The 15,749-nt window shown below is 54.2% G+C and overlaps 1 protein-coding gene across 1 annotated transcript in view; it reads left to right on the top strand.

Moving 5' to 3' along the window:
* Nucleotides 1-1,301: 1,301 nt before the first annotated feature.
* The window catches only part of Tmem132e (transmembrane protein 132E), a 53,720-nt gene continuing 39,272 nt past the window's right edge, over nucleotides 1,302-15,749 (top strand). Inside the window, exon 1 of the mRNA XM_041665763.1 lies at nucleotides 1,302-2,940. Within this exon, the coding sequence (XP_041521697.1) occupies nucleotides 2,874-2,940 (67 nt within the window). The 5' untranslated portion in view covers nucleotides 1,302-2,873. The remainder of the gene's footprint in view (nucleotides 2,941-15,749) is intronic.

Below are 15,749 nucleotides of genomic sequence, written 5' to 3'. Positions count from 1 at the left end.
GGCTAGGAGGGAAGGGGTTCCCATAGCCATTCAAGCCCGTTTTCCCCAAAGTGTCCCTTTCTGGAGGAAAAGGTAACTCACGGGAAACGGCAAGAGAGGGGTCGTGAAAATCATGATTTGCCGAAGGCGGCTCAGAAGGGAAACAGCCTGAGGCTTGTCAAAGGCTGCCTTTCTTGTTGAGCTGGGATCTCATGTAGCTCAGGCTGGTCTTGAACTCTGTGTAGCACAGGCTGGCCTTGGACTCCTGATCCTCCTGACCCCACCTGCCCAGTGCTAGGATTACAAGCTTTTTACTGGCCATGCTAGACAAGCATTCTACCGACCAAGATACATCACAGCTGAAGGGCAGACGAGGTGTGGACAGGGCGCCCACCAACCTTTGTTCTGACCTCAAAGCCCCATACTCTATCCGGTATAGAAGGGTGACACACAAGTTCCATCAGCTCATGGGACGGAGTCTGCCCCTCCGGAATAGGGCCGATTAAGATCAAACCTTTCAGGATTTTCCCTCATGACATCTAATAACGCTGTCAAATCACTGCCATTGATTTCCACGTCTGACGGTTGACTGTCGGGTCTGATTTGAGTTCCGTTCTAATGGACGAGGTGTGATGGTGGGAACGAACGTCGGCCCCATATCACTCCCTCTTCAACCAATGACTAGGTGGAGTACAGAGAGACAGTTTCTCATATCCTCCCAGGCCCTCCTGAGGCTTGCAAAACAACCTGTAGGCAGTGGCAAATCCCTCGTCTGCCCCCAGCGGCGCCCCTTGCCCATCCCTGACCGAGGAGCTCCAACCAGAGGAGCTGGGCGCGGCAGCAAGGCTGATTCCCACCGGATGCCCTGCAGAGACCACGCGAACTCAGAGGCTGTGGGAGGCTGCCCCCTACCCGCGCCTCGGGTGGAACCGCTGAAAACATCTCCGGCACCCGGCGGGGAGCTGGCATCCTTTGAAAAGGGACATCGGCGGCGTCTGCGGTGGCGTCTACTCAGAACCGCAGTCGCAGCAACCAGCCGGCTCCACTCGGATCCCAGCACCAACCTGAACCGCTGAGGAAAAAAAATTTAAATGTAAAGCCGAAGAGAACTGAACGGCGAGGCTAGCCCTGGGCTGACTCTCATTAAGGAGCCGCGCGCGCCCCCAGGCTGGGAATGCGGAATGGACACGTGGACAGACAGGGGAGCCGGGGGAGGGGGGAGTCTCCGTGGCGCGCGAGCCGTGGGCCGCGCGCTCCGGGGCCACGTGATCACGGGGAATCTGGGAGGGGGGAGGGAGAAGGGAGCGAGCGCGCCAAGCTGGGCGCCCGCCCGCTACGGTCCGGGTGGGCGCTGGATGCCGGACCGAGGAAGAGGGTGGCGAACATCAGTGTGTGTGTCTCTCTTTCTGGAATCATTTACGGAGGAGCGCCGTGGAGGCGGAGGCAACTGCTTCGAGCAACTGTGGCTTTCCCCCCTCTTCCCCGCCCCCCTCCCGCTCCTTATTCTTCTCTCCCCCCCCCCCCCCACGTCCAAGGAGAGCTGGCCCCCCTGCAGGCATCATTCTCTTCGCTGGGCCTCCTAAGCACCAGCTGCTTCCTCGGCCAGGGGCTGCGCAGGTGCGGATGCCTTAGCCCCTTGGCCGCACTCCCGCTTCTCTCCATCCGCAGCCGGGACTGGAGCGGCGATCCGCTCACCCAAACTGACTCCGAAAGAGCTACAGCTTATTCCCTGCCGCACCAAGGCAACGGGCAAGCGGGTGTCTAGGGGAAAGGCGGGGGTGATGGGGAGGACAAGGCGTCGGAGACTCTGAACCCCGGAAAAGTTCAAGGTTTGTGCAGGTTCCCCCAGGGAAGGCGAGGAGCGATGCTTGGCGGGGCAGGGCACCTCTACTGAGACAGCGACACCCCACCCGAGAGGAGAGAGGGTGGTAGCCCAGTGCTGCCGTGGGCTGACTACCCGCTTTCCCATTCTACGACTCTCACGGGCTGGATACTGGAGGAAACGCTCCGGGAAGAAATGGCTCGAGCCGGGGCGCCTTAGCTGGCTTTCCCGCTCCCTCGCTACTCCAAGCCCCATCCATCTCCATGGGGCAGCGGGTGCCTAGAGCTCCACCCTTGCTCCAGCCATCAAGCCCCAGACCGGCCAGGAGGCGCCGAGTCTGCCTGTGCTAGCGCAGACTGGAGAGAGCACGCTGGAGTCCAAGACCGAACACTGCGAAGGGACAAACATCTGGTCACCCACCTCAGGCATTCCATCTGGGCGTCGCCTAGGGTGGTGGCGACCTGCGTCGCCTGTCTCATCCCTGCAAGGAAACTTTTCCTTCCCCGTTTGGATTAAAGTTGCCTGGATTTTCTCCTTCTTTGCAAAAGAAATCATTCGTTGGCTCCCGACCTGGGATTTTCCGGGCTGCTGCAGGGCGCTTGGAGGAAGAAGAAAGCCGCGCTGTGTGTGTGGGGTTACCACCGAAACCAAAGCGATCCGGGCTCGCGTTGGGGATCTGCACCTTGAAGCGAGTACGGATACGAGAGGCGCGGAGAGGCCAAGGGCTTTGGCACGCAGCTCTGGACAACCTCCGAGAGGTGGGTGGCCACAGGACCCCGGGACAGCACGTGCGGCTCCCCCCTCGCTTCTCAGATCCTGCAGGGGGCACCAGCCCTGGGAGGTGGAGACTCCTCCGGCCCGGAGCTGCGCCCCCGCTGGCTCCGAGGGTGTAGCCAGTGGTGCCTGGGACGCCCCCTCCCCTCAGAGTGCCCCCAAATTGCGCTCTCTGGCCCTTGAAACCTCAACAGAGACAGTTGGGCTCCACAGTGAGTGGGAGGCGACCGATCCTAGCTTGAGACCAAGTCGCCGTGGACTGCTGCCCCCTAGGACCCCTCCCGCCCCCGCCTCTGCCATGGCCCCAAGAATGTCGGGCCGCCACGGCGCCGCCCTGCTCTGCCTCTTCGCGCTGCTCGCCCACGGTAAGTGTCGCGGCGCAGACTCGGGGTGAAGATGCGGCGGGCGCCCCTGGAGGGGGCGGAGGGAGAATCGGAGGAAGGAGCACCCTCATCTTATTGCTCCCCTGGACTCTCCGCTGGCGCTACCAGCACGGCGTCCCCGCCTGCCTCGAGAGCCTGCTGAAGGGACCTAGGTCGGTCCATGGGAGATTGGAGAAGGGGATCTTTCCTGCGGTCTCCGAGTTAAAATGCAGGGTCCAACCTGAGACCCTGGGGGCGTGTCTGCCCACGAAGATCTAGAGGGATGCTAGAGATGAACTAGATTGGGTCCCCGGCACCCGGCCGCGTTGCGCCGTGCAGCTCGCGAGGCTGGGAAGTACTGGGACCCACGGGATCCCGGCTTCCCGGCCCCGGCGCGCAAGCGGGTTCCGAATCGTGCGGCCCGCTGACTGGCTGCCTGCAGCGGGCCTCGGGCAGGGACGCGCACGGTAGGGGCCCGGGAGGCTTGTGAGCTGCATCTCAATGGCCGGCCGGCTCGCGGAGCAAGGCGGGCGGGGGTCTGGGCAGCGGGCACGGGCCGGGAGGCTGGCGGCGCGCGGAGGAAACGGGGCCGCGCTCCCGCGTTCTGCAATCTGTTGCGTCTGCTCCCCAGGCTCGCCCGGGGCTCCGGGCTCAGCGAGAAAGAGGTGACGGAGGGAGGGGTCTGGGGTAGTGTGCCCATGCAGTGAAGACAGCGAGGATGCAGGTTGGAGACGGGGCGGGGGGTGGGCAATCTCAGGACAGCCTTCTTCACCCAGAGTGGAAACTCAGATTTTTGAGCCAGGAGGATGCTGTGGCAGCTTCCGCAAGCTGGAGATGCTCCAAGAGGCTAGGGGCGCTGACCTAGGCGGGAGGGAGAGAGCTGTAGAAGCCCGTGAGAGTATAGCTCTCTGCTGCACCCAACGTGGACGCAGCTGACCTGGGACATATCTCTAACCAACAAAGGGCCGACTAGGGGTGAGGGAATCTGATGTCCCACTTCGAGGGGTGAGCCTAGGACAGGGGTTTTGTGGAGCAGGCCATCTGGGGGTTTTAGAACCCTCCACGTGTGGTGGTCACGAATCTGTGAAGTCCCTAGGAACCTGGTTGAGCCTGCTGTGAACCCACCTAAGGTCTTTAACCAGGGGCGTTACCCCAGCTGGGGCTCATTTTCAAGGCTGAAAAAATAAGAAAGAATGACTTCTAGGAATTGTAGGATCCAAAGACTGGGAGGCAGAAGGGAACCAGCTAACCCTCTCCCCCTTTGGGTGGCTGGGTTCTTCCAGCTGTGGGGTGAGCTGTTTTGCCTTTGATTTAGTGGGAATTGCTAGCCCCCTATTTCCTCAGAAATTTGCAGGCAATGGCTAGCGGGAATAGGGTACGGAGGGCCCTTAGGGGTGCATCCAGAGAAGAATCTTCATCCCTTGTAGAGATTGACTGTGGGTAAGGTTAAGACAGTGTGTGACCCGGAGCTAGCAGGCCTCTGTCTAGGAGTGGCTCTTACCGGTGCTTGAGTTCCATTACCAGCTCAACGTTGGCCCCTGGGCAGCTCAGTTGCTATCCATAGATCTTGCTGCCCCCTGCATGTTCCCTGGCCTGGCTGTAGAAATCTGTTTCCCTTCCTGGCCTGTCAGAGTGGTTTGATTCCTAAGCCCCTGCCCTAGGCAGGCCTTCTGGAGTGGCCTGCCTGCTGTGAACCTTAGCTAGGGCTTCATGATGTGGCTGTCTCTGGGCCCAGGGTGTCCCACAGCTCACAGGTACTGCTGTCCTTAGCCTGTCCACACACAATGCTAGCACAGTACTTGCATGGCTAGGACTAAGGACTGACTTGGAAGAAGATAGTGGAGGAGGTGGACCAGTGCCCTATTGTTCCCACTTCTGGCTCCTTTCTAAGTCCTTCTCTAAGCTTGAATGTCGCTTTGTTAACCCATACCTCAGTTTTACTTTTAAAACTCCGACATACCCCCAGTAAGCAAGAACAAAATGAAAGAAATGATGTCATGTGAAAATTAAGAGAATCTGAGCCCCAGGCCTTCATCCTGCAGGACTGCCTAGGACCCTCCTGCCACCTCCTCTCAGTTTGAGGAAGGTACATGGACTTACTGTCACTTAGGCCAACTTTCAATAGGTTTTCTAGACTATTCTAAGATGAGGGGCATGGGGGTGCTGCTGCAGTATACAATGCCTGGCAGGCGACAGAGACCACAGTCAGACTGGAGGCCAGACAGCCTGGGCTTCTGTCTCACTATGACACCATTGGGCAGGTTGACCTTGGACTGCCTCCCTAGTGTCAGGTCCCCCTCCTCCCAGCCACAATATGTGGTCTCTGGCCCACAAGTTCCTTCTCAGGTTCCACCAAACCGTTGGGCAGAGCCCTTGTGTGGACAGAGCACCGCATTCGTTGTGGGCCCAGCTGAGCCCTGCAGGGTCAGGGTGTTCAGAGTGGGGTGTTTGGCTATCTCTTGGCATTTCCAGTCTTGAGACTACCTCTGAAAAAAGCTAAGAAGGTTGTTTTCCAGTATCTGTCTTTTGGGAAATGATCCTTAATTTTCAGTTTCAACAGGAGTCTGGGGGTCAGGGTGTGACTGAGCCTGTTGGGGAGCTGACTTGGTCTGTTCTCTTACACAGTAACCTTTATTTTCCTCCATTGCCTCTGGGACCAAAGACCCATTCTTTGCCCTGGTATCAGGGTCCTTCCTGATCTTGTTCCAGTGTGCATCTTCCCCCACGGCGCTCCTGACCTCTGTCCTTCCTGGTGCCTTAGATGCCCTGTCTCACTTCCCAGCCTTCCATAGTCAGCACCTTGTCTCCAGAAACCCCTACCCGAGCCTTTAAAGCCCAGATCCAGTAGCACCTCCAGCAGGGACTCTCTCAGGCCATCCCCAGCTCCTCAAGGCTCCTGAATGTTCTCCTGCCACTTCCGGCTGGCTACCTTCTGAGCTGGCATCCACATGCATCAAGTTCCCTATGTACAAGACAGCCCGATGTCTTGTACACACTCTCCCGTCAGTCCCATCCCCAGTGCACACACACAGCAGTGGGTCAGAAGAAAGAGATGAGGGGAAGCTGGCTCACTGGGATAAGGACTGAAGAGGGCAGGGAAAGAGACAGGTGGGTCTCTTGGAGAGGAAGAAGGGGGAGCATGCCCAGATCATACTAGTGACTCCTTCAGGCTGTACACCCCAGGTGGCACACTGGGCCGTGTTCTTAGGAAGCTACAGGCCGTCTGACACACCCCACGACTTTCTCCTGGAGGTTGTGTCTCCCACCCCCTACTAGGTCTTTCTGGAGGATTGGGCAAGCAGCAGACCAGGCTGGAAGGCCTTTGGTGGTTGTGGAGTTCAGCTCTGTTAACGTGTGAGGCCAGTAGGTGGGGGTGTGTTCTAAACTTGGTGGCAGAGAAGGAGCTTTGCTGGAATGGATCCTGAGAATGGCTGGGTGCAGGGTTCCAGCTATAGGAGGCTTTGTTGAAGGCCAGGACTGGAACTGGGCCCTGCAAAAGCACGCATGAGTTTGGGGAGCGGGGCTACAGGCCCAGCCTCCATCCATCAGGATATAGCCCACCCATCTGGGCAAGGTCTGGCCCTGTCAGCTTCAAATACTGAGAGAGGAGACCCGAGGACAACCAAACCCAGCCTTCTAGTAGGCACGGATGAGGAAGCAGACATGCAGGAAAAGGCCTGGAACTCAAATAGCAAGATAATGCTGAAAATTACACCAGGCATGAAGCCTAAAGGGGGTTCTGGTTTGGACAAAAGCACTTGGGCAGGTTTTTTTTTTTAGATTTTTTTATTGCTTTATAAATAATACCATTCAAAATTTCCACCTCCTCCCATTTCCCTCCCGCTCCCCTACTCCCCCTTTCCCTCCCCCTCCAGTCCTAAGAGAGGGCCGGGTACCCTGACTTCCCAAGATATTCTGCAAGTCCCAAGCTATCCCACAGTGGCCAACCATCCTGACAGTCCTATTTAGCCTTCCCTAGCACCCCTGATCACACACCACATCTGATAAAACTTTAGGGCTGAGTCTCACTCACTGCTGGTCATCCCAGCCCAGCCACAATGAGACCAAAGATTCCCCATCTTGTTCCCACCTCAAGGCATTTTGTATCCAGAGTTATGAGCCCAGCTTCTCAGAGAACTGACACTGGAGGAACCCAAACCCAAGACCTGTTTGGGCTACAGATCAAGTTCAGAGCCAGCCTGGACAACTGTCTCAAAAGGTGAAAGAGAAATCCAGGTCATATCCCAGTGGCACATTGCTTGTCTGCCCTGTGCAAGGCCATGGGTTTGATTCCCTTCGGTAGCCCAAAAGCAATTCTGTAAGGCAGTTGGGACTCAGAGTCCTCTGATTGCAGGACACACAGCATGCCTTAGCCCCAGGAAGTCCCTTTCTCCTGAGTCTGCTTTCCACCTCTGCCATTCTTAACCTCCAAGTTCTCTGCCCCCCTTCCACCCTTCCACCTGCAGCAAATGCCAACACATGGCTCCGATTGCCCTCCCTGCTCCTTTGCCCCATCCCTGGCAATCCTCCCTTCTTCCCTGCTTGAGCTCAACACAGAATTTTAATAAGAAATTAATGAGCCAGGTGTGTACATGTGTATTTTTAAGAAAACAAATGTCCTTTTCTATTTTCCTTCTCTGTCCCTTTAGCTGAAAAGCAAAGTGGGCATGCCTTGCCATCAATTCAAGCTGGTGATGCTCTGCCTAGCTGTCCCCACGGTTGGGCCACGTACCCACCAAAGCCAGCACCAGTGCCCGGCCAGCCAAAGGCTGTCAATGGAGGATGAATGGAACTTTAGAGAGGGGACAGGTGAGGCCAGTAGGGTAACAGAGAAAAGCCAACATTCAGGGTAGCCATCACCCATGGCCTTGGCATCCATGAGTCGCTGCTGTGTCTTGCCCTTTGTCCCTTTGGCTCTGCTTCCTTCCTTGCCACTTCTCACTACACACACAGAGACACACGAACAAAAAACCAAACAACCAGGCCTTGTTGGCTCTCAGCACCCAGCAGGATGAGTGGGAAATAGAAGCAATTACCTAGATAATTCAATGCTTGCTGCATGAATGAATGGATGCAAAAATGAATAATTCGCTGCAATAAAAGAGGCAAGAGTAGAAAAGGTAATTGAAGAAAGTCCTTTGTTTTGGGTTTTTTCTTCTTCTTTTTTTTTTTTTTACTAAATTATTTAGGAAATAATCTGCTTTTAGAAAGTTCCCCTGTTTATCAAACACAAGTCCTTCCTGTTGTATTCTCTCCCCAGACTTTTTGGTCCGTGAGAATAGGCGAGTAGTTTGCTTTCTTCACTCAAATGGCGTTTGCAGTTCAGTCCATCAAACAGCTGGTAATTACATACTTGGCTTGTAGAGCCTGTCAGCCTGTCTTTATTTTCCTGGCCCTATCTTTGTACCTGGGAGAATGACATGTTTAGGGACATCAGGGTGGATGACTAGTTCTCACAATGGTCCAGATTCTCAGAGACATCTCTATCACCAGTCTCGAGCATGAACATGAGCAATGTGGGACCCTTAAGAGCAGGGGCACAAGACTCCTTCTTACCTGTCTGCAACTGAGACCAGTGATCCCACTGTGGTCCCAGGTAGCCATCACGGGAAACCACTTCCCAGTGAGCAGTTCTGGCCGTGCCAGCTCTAAATCCAGGCTTTCTAACCCTGTACCTGGGACTCTCTTGCCATCGGGGACAGCACTGGCATGGGCAGAGAAAGTGGGGGCCTGTGAATCAGTAGACTACTTCAGATTCCCTCTCCCTTGATCTCCTAGGTGTGTCCAATCTCTTAATGGCGCTCTCTCTCTCTCCCCCTCCCCCCCCTCTCCACATTCTCACCAACCTAGTCTTCAAGAGAGCAGTTCACTCCTTCCATCCAGAAAGCCCCTGTCGTAGGGTTTCTGTTGCTGTGATGAAACACCATGACCAAACAGCAAGCTGGAGAGGAAGGGGTTTATTTGACTCATACTTTTATGTTGCTGTTAATCATCAAAGGAAGTCAGGACAGGAACCTAAGTGGGAAAGAGTCTGGAGGCAGGGGCTCATGCAGAGGCCATGGAGGGGTGCTGCTTACTGGCTTGCTCCACATGGCTTGTTCAACATGCTTTCTTATAGAACTTAGGACAACCAGCCCAGGGGTGGCCCCACCCAGATGGCCTGAGCATTCCCATATCAACTACTAATTAAGAAAATGCACCACAGGCTTGGCTATGGAACCATTTTCTGAATTGACGCTCTCTCTCTGATACCTCTAGCTTTTGTCAGGTTGACATAAAACTAGCCAGGACCCCCACCATGGTTCCCAGACAACAGAGGACTCACGAACATTACCACCCATTCTGGCTTTCCCCCATTTGAATGGCACACTGCCTGGCTTCCCTCCTGGTCATGATCATAAATGTGCCTGGATGCCATGTGACCCTTCCCTGCCAATGCGATCCTTGTGTCCCAGAGGCATGCTGGCGCATGGTGTATATGTTGATTGTCTAAATAAACCAGTGCACAAACCCTTGTGTATATCGAAGTATAATATACACCATCTTCAGCCCTCAGACAATATCCAGTTGGTGCTTACTTACTGCACGGGGCCAGCTATCATCCCGTACAGTCTTAGAATGAAACTCCTCAGGCTGCTGGCTAACTGTCCTTGGACGCAGTCAGGGGGGCAATAGTCAGGACTACACACATTCATTGGGTATGCTATGCTGTCAGAGACAAAAGTCCTGTAAGGAGAGTGGGGAGTTCTAGAGCAATTAAGCAGTTTGTCAAATAGCAAAGTGAGCTCCTGCCAAATGGGGCATTGTTAAGTATGAACTCCAAGGAGAGAGGGGATGAAAGTGAGGCCCTTCAGTATCAACAAGCCTTCACAAAGGAAGCATCGTGAAGAGCCCTGGGTAGGTGTGGTTACTTGAGAAGGTGGGAAGTTGGCAGGACTGGGGTCTGAGAGAGAGAGGAGCCTCCTGACCTCCCTAGGAGGCCGAATGCCAGTGTGGTCACCTCACAGGACCATACAGCATTCTTCTCGTTCTCTGCAGTCTCATCTTTGAACTAATTATCTAAGCTTGCAAAAATCCTGCTCACTGGGACCTGTGCGTGACATGTTCTCACTTGGCCTGATTTTATACCGCTTTGATTTGGGGATTTGGGGTGTTGTGGTCAAGAGGTGGAGGCTCTGCCAGCATTCAGAGACCACAGAGACTGCTTCGTATAAGTCTCTGAGCAACCTGCAGTGGTTCCAGGTCACCTGCTCTGGGACCTCTCTGCCTCTCTCATCATTGACCTGCAAGTGTCTTGGTGTTGGCCTAGCCTCCCACGGTCAGACACTAGCCACTGATCTTCCCTGGTGCCCACATCTCAGCCAGGGCTCCATTCGTCTCTCATCTTGTTCTTCCTCTGGCTCCATAGCTGTTTGAGGCCTTTGTGTAATGGGAAGAAACTCTTCCTTTGGAAATAGGAAAAATGGCCATTTTCTCTGCTGCCAATACAGAAAAAAAAATGATCTCAATTTTCTGTGACTGTTCTCAGAGAGGTAAAATCTGCCAGTAGCCAGCCCATGGATGAGAGAGCTGAGAGGGTAGAGAGGACAGGTGGTCATGGGGCTTAGTTCCCCTGCTCTGGGGCACCCACAGCCCTTCCCAGGACATTCTTCCCAACCTTGGCCTCTGTTGACCACACATCTGTGTTGGGCAACCAATGCTCTGTCTGCTGAGCACTGATTTTGCCCTCCAGTTGGTGTTGGGCATTGAGTCATCCCTGGAGCCAGCAGAGGACCCTGTTCTGTTTCCACCTGGCTCTGACATTCAGAGCTTTCCTCCTCCACCCACCCTTTCCCTGCACTGGGCATTAAACTCCCTGACTCCGTTGCCCCTTTCATGGTGATTTGGGCCAAGTTTCTTAACCACTCTCTGCTTTAGCTCCTCTTCTGCAAAGGATGATGGTCAAAGCACTCCGCTTGCGGGGTTGTTGTGATGATTCAGTGAGTTATTTTATGCCAAATATTTCAGCAGATCGCACCCAGCACAGAACAAACGCGTAAAAATGACGGTTGTCAATATTATCATTACTAATGTTATTAGTGTGTGCCAGGAGCCATGTTGAGTGTGAAGACGAAGCTATCTGTCTCTGATAATCTGTTCTTAAAGAGGTTTCTAATGCAATGTCTTAGAGAGAGGAGACTTGTCACTGAACAACTGGAGCCACCACGGAAGGGACTGGGAATGCTGCAGGGAGGGAGGGAGGGAAGGTCGGAGTGGGGAAGGAAGGGAGAATTGGTAATTTAGAGAGAGCATGGGAGGCATCTAGGATGAGGTGGCTCAGGAGCCCTAGTCAGGTTCCAGGATGCTGTTCCGCAGGTAAGGCAGTCAGTGTCGTCTTCTCCAAGGGAGACAAAACCGGGGCAAGGTGACTGCTGGCCTGGTTCTCAGCACCTAGGGGTGAGGTGAACAGGTAAACTGAGGCTGCATGCTGGGGAGCAGTACAGCAAGCTAAATGCCAGGCGTGTGCGTAGCCATTCCTTTCTGAGATGTTCTGTCTAGAGACCTCTCAAAGCTGTGACCCCATGTTCCACAAAGTGCTCAGAAGCTATTGAGAGTTGAGGTTGATACCGTACAGACAGCATTCTTAACAGTGGCCAGGTCAGGGGAAAAATTGCAGATCGGTCCAGAGTGGAAGGAAGTTGTAGTGCTACCATCTGGAATTGTGGGTCTTGGCGTGGGAAGTGGCCATTAACTGCCATCTCATGTACCCCCTTGGGCGATGAAAAGCCCACGTTCAGAACCAGGTTTGGTGGCAAGTGCTGCCTCTGTGGCTGGCTGAGGAGCTGAAAGGGCTGGATTCTCTACCTACAAATTTTGGTCTGCAGATGTGCAAATGGAAGGTGGGGAGCCTGTGACCCAAGGCTCAAGACATGGAACTGTCAAGGCCCAGAGTTCCTGGAGCCACTTGCATTATGGACTCTTGGACTACTCATCAGAGCCCCAGCCCAGAGACCCCCAACACCCCTCACTGTGTGATGGAAGCCCAGCCAGACTCATTTCACATTCCATCCCTCAGCCAAAGGCTTCTGGGAGCCTGCGGTCTGCAGGGAGGCCTCAGGAGCCCAGTCACATTGGTGGGGGGTATTGGGGGCATTCCACGGCACCCCAGCCTGTGCAACCCTTAACCACTACAGTGAAGCCAGGTGACCTGAGAGCCAGGGACTTCAGAAGATTGGTCCCCCGAGCCTTAGCTTCCCCACCTCCAGCCTCGGAGCATTGGAGCCTTCTCTCCGGAAGATGTGCAGGGGTAGAGCCCACTGTGGAAGCACTGGGAACAAACAGCAGGCACCTGCCACAGGGCTTAGTAAACACAGGTTTCTTCTTTTCTCCCTTGCCCAGAGTCAGGCCTCTGCCTGCCAGGAAGCACATTCAAGATTGTGCCAAAGACTTCCCGGAGAGCAGTTGTCTGGTGATTGGGGGTTTTGTTTTGTTCTGTTGGAGTCTTTTATTTTAAGCCTTAATGCCTCCTAGCAACACACTGTTGGGTTTTAGGACCGCAGTAGCCATCTCAATACCCGCCCCCACCAGCGCCCTGCTGCTCCCCAGGTCTCTGCAGCAGCCCAGGTCCCTAGCACAAGCATGGCACTTGCCTGGAGGGGTCTTGACCTCCTGAGATTCACATCCCTCTCAAGCAATCCTCAAGGTGGACAGAAGATGACCTCCACCCCCATAGTCAGAGTCCACGTGTAGGGTCCCAGGGCAGGGTTCTGTCTCAGAACCCTGGCCTCCCTGCTCCAGCAGCCTGGAAGCTCACAGGGACAACACGGAATGAGTCTCCAAGGCCTCATTACACTTCTGTATATCTATCCCTGCATGTCTACCATGGGAAGAAAATCCTACCCATCCTATAGAGTCCTCAAAAGGTGGGTCGTTAGAGCAACATGCCCCGTTATGGCACCTACAAATCTTGTGACAAAAGTCATGAAGCCGCTGTTAGTGATGTTATTGGCACCAGGGAACCCTCAGGAGTCCATTTCCACAGGCCTGTCTCAGTGGCCCTCACACCCACTCCTGCCCCCACCACCTGCATTTTTCTTCTTCCTCTGCTATTTTCTTTCCCCACTTGCCCCACCTGCCCCTCCCCCACAGTGATGGCATGGATGATCAAACCTATCCTCCCAGGGCTTGGGGATAGGGGTTAGGGTCCCCGACTTTATTGCCCAACAGTAATATAGCAGAAACCATGTGTCTGTCGCAAAGTAATTTTAACACTCTATTCCAATTCATCCGTGCAAAAGATGGTTGTTTCCTCATGGAAGCCCATAGGAAGCTGTGAGTGGATGTTTGGAGTTCCTGTTTCCTTCTGTCGGGGTCACAGCCTCAGAACTCTGGCCTTCCACTCTGCCAGCAGCAGGCTGAGTTCCTTTTTGAACCCCACCCCCCAGGCACACCAGCTCCAAACCACACATGTCTCACCCTGCTGGCTGGGGGCACCCAGGACTCTTCCCCTCAGAGGCACTTCTAAGGCCTACTTTTAGGGGATCCCACTAGTCCTGACTGGCTTCTCTTGATTCTTGAAAGTTCCCTGCCAACTTAGAGCTGGCCCTGCCTTTCCCGGCTGCGGTGATTCATGCTAGTGATGATGGTGACCCCAGTGATGGTGCCTGGAGCTTCTGTACCTCACCCCCACCCACTGCTGGATTCTGGCCATCAAGGTCAAATGCAGTCACCCTTCTGCTCAGTGTCCCCTCACCTCACCAGGACACAGAGCCAGACCCTTTGCAGCAGGTCCTGAGCCTACCGGGACTGTCATTTCTCCCCACCCTGCCTCTGACCTCTCAGCTCACACCACACTGGCTTCCCAGCTCTCCTCAGCATGCTGAGTGAGGTGACTCAGAGGCTTGGTCTTCAGGCCCCTCTGTCCTTTGGTCTCTCAAATGCTTCTTACCAGTGCAGACTTCACTGGCTACCTCAGTCCACTCCCACATCCCTGGGACTTCTCCTATGACATAGCCCAGAGCTGGGTCTACTTGCTAAGAGGTTGAGCCCCCAGCTGAAGGGAGGCCCCTGCCAGCAGAGAACACATTTGTTTTGTTGAGTGTTGTACCCAGCGCCTGGACCAGGGCCCAGCACAAGGATTCTTAGTCTGTAATGTGAAAGGAAGGAGTCAGTGGTAGGTGTGGCCCCCTCCTGAGCTGCTGGGCAAACAAACTAGTTCTGAAATAGGTGAGAGACAGGAGCCAGAGGTAGAGAAGTTATCCCTTCCCGCACGTAACTCATTCACCGTTCGTCTGTCAATCTTAGAGAAATGGCTTGCCTTCTCTGTGCTTGGTTTCCTCCTTTACATAATGGAGTACTAGTAGTATGATCCTCATGAGGTCAGTACAAGGAACCAAGGAGATAATGTGGGCCCGGAGGAAGGTTTGGCTTATGGTACTTGCTCAGTAAATGGCAGCTATTGTTAACTTAATGCTGTTGAAGGCTTTCTCTATACCGAGCATGTAGCACACACTGGACGTGTATATGGCAGCCACAGGCTGGCACGGGGCAAGTGTGCAAGCAGGTTTGGTGCCATGCAGTTGATGCCAGGTGGCAGAGGTGCCTGCAGAATACCTGGTCTCACATGGGCTTTGGAGAGGGCTAGAGGTGGCTGCCCAACTCTATGCTAAGCAGCAACATGTTGAATCACAGCAGTGCCATGGCAGTGTGTGTGGGGGGGGGGGCAGGGTCAAAGGTGTTTCAGCTCTACACCACACTGGGGGATAGACTGTTTCCTGGCATCAACCTTCTTATCTGTGAAGGGAGAATCCTGGGAGTCAGCAAGCCAGTGGGAGCAGAGGTTCCAGAAGCAGATGGTAGGTAGGTGCCTTGTGAGCATGTCAACACTAAAGGGGAAACCCCTGCTCTGTCATAGGGTACCACAGCCCTATAGTCCCATCCCCAAGAATCACACTCCTGCTCTAAGACTGTGTGAGCTGGTTTGCATAAAACTATCCCTAGGCCTTGCCTTTAAAAGTCTTTGTCTTTTCTCTAAACAGCCCGTAAATGATTTCTGCAAATTGCTCTAAGTAAGGAAAAAAAATGGAAGAAGGAAAAGAGAAGGAGAAAAAGAAATAAGAATGTCAGTGCCAGCTGCCTGACCAGAATGTTGATGAATCTCCTGCTTGCACCTATTCCTTCCCACAAGCCCAAACTGTGCCTTCTCCCTCAGGCAGGAGGTGGCCATCAGACAGGAAGCCGTTCTCTCAACCTGCCCCGCCACTGCAGATCTCCTTGGGGACATGCACCTCCCTTGTCAGACTACCACTCCTCAGGAGGACCTGCCCTTCTTGCCAGTGTAGGGGCTCCCTGGAAAAGGCAGGGCCTGCCCATCAGAGGGATCCGGATTCCCTCTAGGTGAAGATTGGGTGGGAACACTGGGATCCGCTCTAGAGCCTGGTTTCTTCCACCATCGTTCAGACAGCACAGGCTGGTTCCCAGACTGAGACCTCGGGCACATGCTGATTGGTTTGATCATCTGTCACCCTGCACAGCTTTCCCCAGCACGTGCTGTGTGCCAGAGCCTTTAGGATGAAGCTTTCCTGACGCGGTCTCAGCGCTGCATTAATCTTTGGGCATAAAGATACATATATAGATGCAGTGTGATACTATGTCTATAGCAAAAGAATAGTAGTAGGTTCACCTCTGAGGCTGATGACCTATCCAGCATGGGTTCTTGTTTCTGTTAACTGGACCATACACGAATTCCATCTTGTGGAGAAGACCTTAAACCCTATAAGAAAGTGGTTGGTTACTTCCTCCTGCAAGCACAGGCACTTAGAGGACATCTAGAA

Source organism: Microtus oregoni, unplaced genomic scaffold (genome assembly GCF_018167655.1).
Source record: "Microtus oregoni isolate MIOR12 unplaced genomic scaffold, Mior012 000015F_ref0000493, whole genome shotgun sequence".
Classification (NCBI taxonomy): Eukaryota; Metazoa; Chordata; class Mammalia; order Rodentia; family Cricetidae; genus Microtus; species Microtus oregoni.
This window is presented reverse-complemented; position numbering and strand designations above follow the sequence as displayed.